Below are 11,616 nucleotides of genomic sequence, written 5' to 3'. Positions count from 1 at the left end.
TCCGACTTCTCTGTTTGTACATAGGCAGTAGGAAAACAGCGGCATGATCTGATTTTCCGAAAGCTGGTAGAGACTTCTCTTTGTAACTGTTCTTGAACTGTGTGTAGCAGTGATCCAGTGTGTTGTCACCACGTGTAGGGAAGTGAATGTGTTGAATAAATTCAGGCATGGACCGGTTCAGATGTACTTGATTGAAATCACCGGCCACAATAAGCGCAGCTTCAAGGTGCGTGTGTTGTTGTCTATTTAACACTTCTTGCAATTCTGAAACCGCAGCATCTGTGTTGGCTTGTGGAGGAATGTAGACAGCGTTGAATATTACCGAAGTAAACTCACGGGGCAGGTAGAAGGGTCGACAGACGATCGCTAGATGTTCTAGATGAGGCGAGCAGGACTTTGAGAGAACGGTGACATTTCTAGGATCACACCACTTGCTGTTCGTCATGATGCAAACACCGCCACCTTTCGATTTTCCAGATTCCTCAGTCCTGTCAGAGCGAGCAGCAGAGAAAAACTCCACCGGAGTGATGGCACTGTCCGGAACAAGTTCAGTTAGCCATGTCTCAGTAAAGCATAGAATGTTAGTCCCTGATGTCTCTTTGAAACTGTATCCTCGCTCTTAGTTCATCCATCATGTTCACAAGAGACTGGACATTGGCTAGGAGAATGCTAGGCAGTACCCTACCTACATAACGTTCTCAATCTTCTGCACACTCAAGCTGAATTTTGCAATCGGGAAATTGCTGCATCAAAACTGTTAGACAAACATTTTGTATTTTGTACAAACACTTTTTTCATAATGATGACTAAATATGTAGTAAGTATAAGTATTGCTTTGTGATTTACTTCCTTACCATTGAAAAATGGAAACTAAAAAATAAATAAATGTGGATTTATGTGTTTGCCTTTCTACCTGAATTAGATGAATGCTGCCCCCTGTTGGCCTTATAACCATATAATTCAGCATCTCAGGGAGTGAATTGTGACAAGTGCAACCCAATAATTTCACGTAAGCATCAAGTGGGTGATAGGCTTGTATGCCACATAGGTCCAGTCATAAAAGGGTTAGTGTACATGTCAAAGGCACCATTCTGAGAATTCAACTCTGCCATGACATTTGAGATTCAAGACCAACCTTTCACTTTGGTCAAATGAATCCCTTCGGTAAAAAAGAAAATGCATATGAAACTTTCATGTAACCATTTTTTACTGTAAATAAATACTGATCAGTTCTAAAACAAAACCAATATACAACAAAAAAGTAAAACACTTGGTGACAAATTACATAATTTATGATTTAGTTATCTGTTTGTCTAGTTTATACACTTGTCTGATTAAAAGAAAAGAGGCACATGCTAGACTCCATCATGGAGACCCATGAGGTGTCATAAGGCTTTAGATAAGGGTCACCAAAAACTGAACAAAAGTTCGAAAAATACATAAAGCTGTAAAATTGGCAGAAATGAAAAAGCAACTAAACACAATAAAAACTTTCATCACACTTAGTTATACACTCGTTCATTAGTTACATTCATTCTCTTGCTGTAAGATAAAAGTGTCAGCTTAATGAATAAATGTAAATGTAATACACCATACATCAGCCTTACATATTACTTGAGAAATAATTCAAGACATTGGGAAAATTAATTTGTTGGCAATACATTGATCCCTGATTTGCCATTGAAATGCATCCAATGTTCAAATACATTATTTTAGCTGAGTGGGTTAGGATAATGGATGCTCATGATATATTTGAAAGCCAGTCTTGGAAAAACCTTATATAACGATCTATAAATGCTGAGTTTGCCATGCTGTTGATCTTAACAAACATGATTTTGTCTTTGGCACAGTCCTCCTCTGCCTAGAAAAGAAAAAAACATGTATTAGAAGAAGCTGTATAACAATGGATCAGGACTATTAAGCAATAACAGGGATGTTGTTAAAGATACTTACTTTAATAGTGCTTTTAAATTGGTCTCCTGCAATCAATCCTTCAATATTGATTTGCAGTTTATTCACAGTTTCCTGAAGTCGATGAGTGTTATGAGAAGATATTATTTTAACATGGTCTAATGCTCGCAACAGTTCGTGAGCAATGACCTTTTTGCAATGGAACTGTCAGAGAAAAGGCAAAGTCATTGGTCAAAAATAATGTAGACTATGCATTTGTCAGCATTGACTAATTTTCTAAGCTGCACTTTGCACAATCTAGGCTCAACATAAATTTATTTAATTTTACCATTTACCATCAAGAAGCATATTAAATGTATTGTTTGAACACAGACTGTCTTGAAACTGCCATTACCACATTCCAGTGGATTCTTATGCCAGGGTAGTAGGGGCTCTCTAAAACCTTCAGACATGAGGGACAAAACAAAACATTGCTTCACCCACTTGCTTTGGTAAACATAGGTTATTTCATGTAGGCTAATCCTTATTAGCCATTTATGCAAACATCATGGAGCATGCTTAGTATGTCTATATGCATCAGATTGCATGCCACATTGCGTGTCTATTGGTTTAGGCCTATTTACACTCAATCCATATTATAACCATATAAAATTGCTTACTCACAAAGGTGAGGAGATGCTGCTGATCTCGAAGGTCTCTTAGATGTATAATTATTTCTTTAATTGTGTCGTCAGTTTTTGAAAAGTGGAAGAGTGCCAGAAGGACCACTAAGTGTTTCAACATGTTGAGCCTCTAATGTGCAAGACCTGTTTAGGATGGATGGTATGGGAACGGGGATTTCCTGGCATAGGTGAGAATAATGTTTTTCAAAGGCAGCCAATTTCCAACTATTACTAACTACAGAATAAAACATGACATGTATGAACAAAGTGTCAAAACGTGATGTGTCAAAGTTACCTTCAGATGGTTACCTTCAGAACTTTAATCTGCCGCGGACCTGTCTTCAAATTTTGCCTCGAAGGTTAACCTATCCTATCCCGCCCCCTCATTTTATACGCTTGCGCAATGTTTTCCGTCACTGGTTTCACTCAGTACGCGCCAAGTAGTCTTGTAACATCATGTAAGTTCCTGAAATTCTTTTCTTCGGTCCGGAGCGGGTAGGCTATTGACAAAAAGCAAGTTTCAGAGTCAGCATGTGGCTTATACGCATGAGTAACGTTAGAAATATTCCAAAGATTTAATTGCGTTTACCACATCAAAGATTTCGCAGCTACGCTGAAGCTAAATGCTACCCGGCTAGTGAGGTGCCACTAAAACCAGTGCTGACAATGTAACGTTAACGTAGAGCTGGCGTGCAAATCACAGTTAACCCATGATCAGTCGAGCAGTTCGTTAAGCTTCTCCAATAACGTTAGCAGCTACATGTTCCATATGTTGTAAATTCCACGTTAGCTTGGAAGTTATTGAAGTTAGAACTATCTGCTAAGAAGAAAGTAAGTTGTCAGTCAGCAATTGCTAGCAGTTTGCTAACCTTGCGTTGGGTTTCACTTCAGCGACCGTAGCATTAGAAGGAAGTTACCCAGAAAATAGTTAGGAAAAAGACTGACACCTAGCCACCCAACTTACTGTTCACCTTAGTCACTTAGTCAACATTGTACAGTGGTTAAATTAGCTCTTGGGTAACGCGGTCTTGAGCTTTGTCAACTTTATAGGTTAGTGATCACTGTACACACCGACGCCCTGACTAATATTTGCTTGTCCACGTTACGAATCGCAAGTACACTATCTACGTGAGGACAGTGTTGGGGTTATGCCTGGTACTCTGTCAATCCGTGTATCCCAGACATACATCGTAGGCTACGGCCAGACATTTTTTCTGTGGAAATAAACGATGACGATGGTTTTATTTTATTCCTCTATTCCTCCCGCACCAGTATTAGGACTTAAGTGATCCCTTTAATAAGGACCATACGTATTAGGCTACCTGGACTCGTAACCATGTCTATTAAAGGTCCTCAATCTCTAAATGCCTGGGCCATTAATCAAAATGGGGAGTTTTTTTTTTTTTAGAAGTTCTTCATAAGAGAACTGCAGAATGAGGTTATGGGCAGGGAGTTGCCCTCCAGGTGTCAGTCAAATTTCAGAATACAGTTAATGGGTGGGTGCAAAGGCTAAGTGACAGCTGTAGCCTAAAAAATAATATATAGACTGCAATTTGCATTTAAAACACATTATATTAACACTGTATGGTAAAATTCTTGAATATTATTGGAAGTATGACCCTGCTGTTTGTTTTGCTGGCGGAAATGTAAAAAGCTGTGATTTTGTCACCCTACACAGCAGCCTGAAGGGGGGTGAGCAAACATCCAAAGATGTCCAAGATTGAGAAGATGAGCATCCTGGGTGTCAGGAGTTTTGGAGTGCAGGACAAAGACAAGCAGGTGATCACGTTCTTCACACCCATGACCGTTCTGGTTGGACCCAATGGAGCAGGCAAAACGGTACGTTTTCTAGTGATGGAGAGATGAAGCTTCATGAAACCTTGAAGCTTTCAAGCCAGATGTGTTGAAAAGTGGTTCATTTCCGAGGCTTTGAATGCACCCTAGGACACATACTGGTCAATCAAAATACAACTCAAATACAAATACAAGAGAAATTCAGAACACAAAAGCAACACAAAATGCGCCATACGTACATTCATACGTAACACAGGCGTTAGGAAATACAAGCGATTCTCTTATGTTGAAATATTAAAGTAGTAGGCGATCTGTGAAAATTCATTAAACATAAGGATTGAACCCAGGTTCAACCCAAAGCACAATTCACTTGAGTTTAAATGTTTCCTGTCTTTGTAACAAATAAAGTAGTAGGTCATCCGTGAAAATTCATTAATATCGAGGTATGACTCGATCCCAGGTCGCAAGATTTCTAGTGCAACACCTTATCCAGTGTCCAAATTACAGTGACTAACCATTTGAGAAAATCTACATTGAATTGTAGGCCAGCGTTGGGTAAAAATGACTTAGAGAAGAGAGCAAAGTGTTTATGTAACTGAGTGTTTTTCATGAACACAGGGCAGTGAAAGTGCTTTGGTAACTGGGTAGTGTTTTTCATGAACAGAGGGCAGTGAAAGTACAATCAACCAACGACTGACAACAACCCACAGGTACTTATCAGAGTATGGGACATCTTTGTAGTCAGAGTGTCCCACCTAAAGTGAAACAGAAGTCAATGCAGTGGAGTCAAGCAAGGCTTCGAACGTCACGTCTGACGTCAGGGGGCAGCCATGGCCTACTGGTTAGCGCTTCGGACTTGTAACCGGAGGGTTGCCGGTTCAAACCCCGACCAGTAGGCACGGCTGAAGTGCCCTTGAGCAAGACACCTAACCCCTCACTGCTCCCCGAGCGCCACTGTTGTTGCAGGCAGCTCACTGCGCTGGGATTAGTGTGTGCTTCACCTCACTGTGTGCTGATTGTGTTTCACTAATTCACAGATTGGGATAAATGCAGAGACTACATTTCCCTCACAGGATCAAAAGAGTATATATACTTATACTTATATCACCAATACAACTCAAGCCTCCATACAGGGCTTTGCTGGGAATGGCTTGACATTCTCGACACACGCTTCAGAGCCTCAGTATCAACCGTAACATCACTAACGTTTTCCCCCAAGACTTTAGAGTGTGAACCTGTGTTGCATCTCTTAGATATGTGTAGTATATAAATACAGTATATCAGTGGTCCCCAAACTTTTTCTTCTGAGGGCCAGCTCACTATGCATGGCTCTAAGAGAGGGCCAGAGACTCGGAGTATATCAGTAACCATAAATAGCTTAGTGCTGTGAACAACAGCAGTCTATCTTAGTTGAATATTCCATTACATTTAATCTACTGCAATTTCATACCATTGTTAGCTGTGTTTATGTTGCCATCATGCCATATCAGTATAAAATGTAGCTCAAATGAAATAATGCTGATAAAAAGACTTTAGAATTCCCAAAAGTGTTAGCAGGGAGTCACAAAAGTAGGCCTATATTTTATTCAAAATGTGTGAACTCTGAACTCTGTGTCTTTGCATACACAGCTCATGTTGTGAACAAGTAATATCCTACAAATAATTCAAATAACTCAAACTATGAGAGTTTTATGAAGTGCTGGCAAAAATATCTGAAATGACCACCATTCTAACTTAAGGAGTGAATAAAAAATAGAAATAATTATCCCAGAAAGTCCCAGAAATATGACTAGAATAGAAGTTAGTTAGTTATTAACAATTAATTGATAAACTTTTAGAATACTTTGAGCACTGATGCAGTCAGCATAGGCCTCTTGCATGTTTGCAGGTAGGCTTACATTTCATTCTGTTTTCAACGGCAAACGCAAAACAGCGCCAAAACAACCACCAGTGGACAAAAAGAGTATTACATGTGTACTGTTAAGACTCGAAATAGAGAATGAATGGGGGAAATTGCGGAGGTTATAGTTTGACGATGGCATACTCCCGTGCGGGCCAGATGCTATATACCACGGATATGATTTGGGGGGCCACCCAAAATGAGGTGGCGGGCCGTAGTTTGGGGACCACTGCAGTATATGTTTGTAAATAGAGGTCCAGAATTTTTTTTTTTTTTTATGAAAGTTTCTCATGTAAATGCTGATGTATATTTTCATTTTGGAAATCTTTACAGAGGGCCATATATTGTTGAGGTGTTAATGATGAGTACCATAATGCTAATGTATATTTTCTTCTTACCTTCTATCCTTTGTATTTCCATGGTGGCCTTTGTATATCTGCTAGCTCACTTGCTTACTAGCCCTAGAGTTTAGGCCCACTAAATGGCCAATCAATAACTAATAACTCCCAAATTCTTTGAGTTATATGTAGTCAACAGGCCAAAAACCATATTTCATTTTCACCTTTTCCCTCAGACCATCATCGAATGTTTAAAGTACATCACTTCGGGTGACTTTCCCCCAGGAGCCAAGGGTGCAAATTTTGTTCATGATCCCAAGGTAAGATGACGAGAAGCTCTGTGAGCCATGTAGCATGTAGCATGTAGCATTTTTTCTTTAATCATATTTTATAATAGAGATGCGGAATGCTGTATTTCTGCCGGTGTTTTCATTTCATTTTATTTTCAACTCATTTTGGCCAATTGGTGATGCCGATACTAACATGCATAGCATTTTTTTTATTTCCTTTAATGGTCTCTCCTGTACTAGATTCATTCATATTCTGATGGCATAGTTGTTGCAGATACAGGCATACAACTTTCATTGCCATTAAGTCTACGCTAAATGTATGCTCAAAGAAATGGAGACATTCATTTACTCATGAAAAACAAGTAAATCATTGCAATATAAAATATGCAATTCAACATCGGTAAATGTCTGGTAAATGAGGAGATCAGATGCTGGCTAGCATACCTGTTCAAGATTCTTATCCTGTCCATCAGGTTTAGTTTGTTGTTATTTCTGTGTTGTAGGATGCCCAGGAGACTGATGTGCGTGCTCAGATCCGTCTGCAGTTCCGAGATGTGAATGGTGAGTTTGTGGCCGTGCAGCGGTCCATGCAGTGCTCGCAGAGACGGAAGAAGGTGGAGTTCAAGACCCTGGAGGGAGTGATCACCAGGATGAAGTGAGTTTAGAGCAGTCACAGCTTGTGTACTGTCTCTTGGTCCTGGGTTATAATCCTTTAAACCTTTGGTCACATTCTGTGAAATCTAGGGTCCTTTCATTTAATTTTAAATCTGGGGGCCTATGAAGTTCTAAATAATTTTGTTAAGCATTTTGATGAAGAAGCCCTTCGTCCAACTTTCAGTATTCTTGGTTCCTTGATATGGCACATACAGCTTTGAAACTTTGTGACCAGGAGTTTTCTGTTGAATTCAAAAATGTAATAGATATGTACTTTCTCTCTAACACTTAAAATGGCCATAATTTCCAAACGTTAAAAAAATGTGAATTATCTGAATGCTGCACAGATGCATATTTGAGAATATTTTGGAAAAACATCAGCAAAGACATGTTTTTGTACACTTTGTGAAAATTTGTAAACAAAGGATACACAAGGATACGTGGTAAAAAAAAAAATCATGTTTTTGTCCTCTTGGTCAAATGAGAAGATGAAGAAGGACAATTTTGAATATTCTCATATAGTCAATGCAGCTGTTAGACTATGTCATTTTGATCTGTAAAAAATGTCACATGCAGCCATGCCTAAATTCTGCTCACTGCACATTCATTATAGGCTAATGTATTATCATATAATATTCAGTATTCATTATTGAATATTAAATATATAGCTTTAACTCAACACAGCATTTAGCTGATATGCTTTTCCCCATCATCCTATTTTTAAAGCAGGTATACCTGTGGGCATGTGAATGGGCTATGGGTTTTCTACAGGAATAGCATGTTTGAACAGGTACTGCATTAGTTTTATAAAAACGCAGGCCTGCACTGCCCATGCACTTACTGCACAGAGCTTGAAGGGGGCACAGGGATCACAAATGATAATCAATAAACAAATATTTACCAATAATTCATGTGAAACAAGTTACTCAAGTTTGACAATGATACACACTGGATCTACAGTATGCAGTGTTTCCCACAGAATTCTATTTGTGTTGGTAGGTTTGCAGAATTAACTTGAATGCAAAAGTTGTTAACAAATTAGTGCAGCGGGGTTACAGCATGATGCTAACCAGATTTAAGCACAATTTAGCCTTCTAGTCGTCTTCTATGCCTTGCAGGATTGTTAATGTTGCCTTTAAACATGCATGTAGGTTAGTTGAGAGACAGAGAAACAAGGAGAGGCTTTACAAAGGTGCACATAGCTCTACAAAGAATTCCATCCAATTTAAATAGTACAACGTGGAAAATCATTGTGTGGTGGTCAATGTTGATATTGTGGTGGGCCGCCACAAATAAGTCAATGTATGGGAAAAACTGGTGTGCCCAGATCTATGACCTAACCAGAGCAGTTCAGAGTAGAAAACAGTGATTAAGGCATTTGACGAGAAGAAGCATGTGTTGGCTATTCCCCCTACAGGACTCATTCGTTTCTCTGATTGGTCTATCCAATTGCACACAGAGGCTTTTCCCCCCTGTATTGGTTGAAACACGCCCCATTATCCCAATGGTGCAGTACCAAACTCAAATTCTGAATAGTGTTAAGACTGGCTGTGTCAGGCTAGTTTCTAATAGTACTAGGTTAAGTAATGCCATCACCCCTTTCCGTTCTTGTTCTCACATTAACCTGTCTGTCTTTCTATTCATCCTCCTCAGGCATGGAGAAAAAGTAAGCATCAGCTCGAAGTGTGCTGAGATCGACCGTGAGATGGTCGCGGGTCTTGGCGTCTCCAAGGCCATCCTTACCAATGTCATTTTCTGCCATCAAGAGGACTCCAACTGGCCGCTCAGCGAAGGGAAGGCCCTGAAGCAGAAGTTTGATGACATTTTTGCAGCTACTAAGTATGCTGTCTACAGTGCAATTAGCTGACTCTGCAGGATATCCGAGTCATTTTGAAAACCCAGATAAGATGGGATGTGGGCAATAGGCTATGATTTGGATCACAGCATGTTGCTTGACACATCTTTATCAGTTTCATCATCATCATCATCATTTATCAGCTGACCAATTGTTAAAGTATTTAGTCAGCACAAATGCACTCTCTTGGAGGATGCCTTCATGAATTTGGATTATTTGTGTTTTATCAGTAACAGGCACAGATAGCAAGTCTCTCAAAAACATACACTGATCATTTTTATTTTATTTTGGTAGTTGTGTGTAAGTCATTTTTCACGTCATTGTGTTAACCTTGTTGATTAATGTGCCCTCAATCCTACAGGTACATAAAAGTGCTGGAGACACTGAGACAGCTGCGTCTGAAGCAGAGCTCGGTGGTCCGTGAGTGCCAGACGGAGCTCCAGTACCTGAAGCAGAACAAGGAGAAAGCCCAGGAGATCAGTGACCTGCTGGCCAACAAGGAGGAGCAGCTGGCCGCTTCCAAAGACAGTGTGGAGCGCATAGCCGGCCAGATCACTCCTCTAGAGGTGAGGCCTGCGCGCGTGCGTGGCGCGCGTGTGTGCATTGCCTACTGCAGCGGTGTTATTCACAGGGAAGTGCTCGTCAAGGCAGCTTAATTAGTCCCGACCTACATGAGATTTTGAACGTTGTTGTGAGAGTGGTGAATTTCATCAAAACCCGGCCCTTAAAAGCGCGTCGATTCTCTGCACTTTGCGAAGAGATGGTAGCTGACCAAAAGACTGTACTGTTTCACAGCGAGGCAAGGTGGCTTTCCGAGGTAAAGTGCTGTCGCTGTGTTTGAGCTCGAGTCGCCTCTTCTTGGAGGAAGAGCGCATGTTTGAATCTGCAAGCACGTTCACTAATGAACATTTCTTGACGAAGCTGGCCTCTCTTAGTGATATATTTGATATATCTTAGCGATACATTTGAGTTAAATGTCCAGTTACAAGGCAAAGACAAGCACCTACCTCACCTAGCAAATGAGATTACTGCATTCACCAAAAAAACTTGAGTATGGGACAGGCCTCGATCCTGAGAGAGTATTATGCCTTTGAGATTTCTGGAGAAATGGCTGAAACGTCTGATTGGGAGGCACTCTTGTGATCCCATGTATTAAACAGTAGGCCTACATCACATCCCTGCAAAGTTTATTTCAAAAATATTTCCCAACCAGCAGTGCTCAGTATGACTGGATTATGGATCCATTTCATGCAGCATGTTGGTATTTCATTGAATATATTGTACAATGCTGTAAAATGGCCTATGCTTCCTAATATGTTGCTGGAAAACAAAAAATATGTGTGTTATGTATTTATTTATTATTATATCTGCAGCACCATCTGACTTTAACTCTGTTGAAGAGGATATATTTAGAACTTGTCACTATTTCAATAAATTTGACAATTTTAAGCTTGACCTACCACTTTCTTAGAGCGATGAGGGACAGGTGGGGCTCAAGAATGCCCCCTTGATCAAAGTGGGGAATGAAAGAAAAAGTTTGAGAACCACTGGCCTACTGTATGTGGGTGAGGAATGGGGAACATGTTTTAGAAATATAAACTAAGGACTGTGTGATATGATCCTTCTCTGATGACTCCTCCTTTTTTCCCTGCAGTGTCTTGATTATATGGAATTTTGTTTTCTGAGTTCTTACCAGTAATGCTAGCTACCTCAGTATTCAGAATCTGCACCTACTAAAATGCAAATAAACTTATCTCTGACCTTAGGTCTAATATGCAAAATATGACATTTTGTTCTTTCAAATTTACCATCAGAACCAGCTGCTGGAGAATGATGAAAAGCTAGGCAAAGTGGTGACCCTGGATAACAACATCAAGGCCTTGGAGAGCAGAAAGAAACAGATGGAGGAGGACAACAAAGAGCTGGAGGAGAAGATGGAACAGGTAATGCTACTGTGAAGGCCTGACGAGCCAGACCCACATCAAGATGTAGGGTCTGGGAACTTACCATTGGCAGTGCTCAATCCGAGGGGCGGGATAAACGGTTGTCTTTCAAATTTCCTCTGCACGCAATAGGATAGCGCTACAACTCATGAGTCCTATGCATTTTCACACCAGCAGAGCTAATTTAAAAAAAGATTAAGTCTTGTCGCGATTCAAAGACCACTGTTCGCCAGCAGCAGCATCCATCTTCTTTGTTTTTAAGTAGCAGG

At 40.2% G+C, this 11,616-nt stretch overlaps 1 protein-coding gene across 4 annotated transcripts in view; it reads left to right on the top strand.

Moving 5' to 3' along the window:
- Positions 1 to 2,962: 2,962 nt before the first annotated feature.
- Positions 2,963 to 11,616, top strand: part of rad50 (RAD50 homolog, double strand break repair protein) — a 73,117-nt gene continuing 64,463 nt past the window's right edge. For 2 of the 4 annotated variants that reach the window (XR_007192533.1, XM_048235448.1), the window contains exons 1-7: positions 2,963 to 3,031; positions 4,252 to 4,412; positions 6,842 to 6,925; positions 7,399 to 7,550; positions 9,203 to 9,388; positions 9,766 to 9,970; positions 11,219 to 11,347. Coding sequence is in view for 3 of the 4 variants with exons in the window: in XM_048235448.1 (XP_048091405.1) it covers positions 4,284 to 4,412; positions 6,842 to 6,925; positions 7,399 to 7,550; positions 9,203 to 9,388; positions 9,766 to 9,970; positions 11,219 to 11,347 (885 nt within the window). In the remaining variant the exon portion in view is untranslated. Of the gene's footprint in view, positions 3,069 to 3,347; positions 3,405 to 4,251; positions 4,413 to 6,841; positions 6,926 to 7,398; positions 7,551 to 9,202; positions 9,389 to 9,765; positions 9,971 to 11,218; positions 11,348 to 11,616 lie in introns of those variants that run through there. The other 2 variants (XM_048235461.1, XM_048235470.1) reach the window with 2 other exon arrangements.

Source organism: Alosa alosa, chromosome 2, assembly GCF_017589495.1.
Source record: "Alosa alosa isolate M-15738 ecotype Scorff River chromosome 2, AALO_Geno_1.1, whole genome shotgun sequence".
Taxonomy (NCBI): domain Eukaryota; kingdom Metazoa; phylum Chordata; class Actinopteri; order Clupeiformes; family Clupeidae; genus Alosa; species Alosa alosa.
Note: the sequence above shows the minus strand (reverse complement) of the source record. Positions and strands in the feature narration are given on the sequence as shown.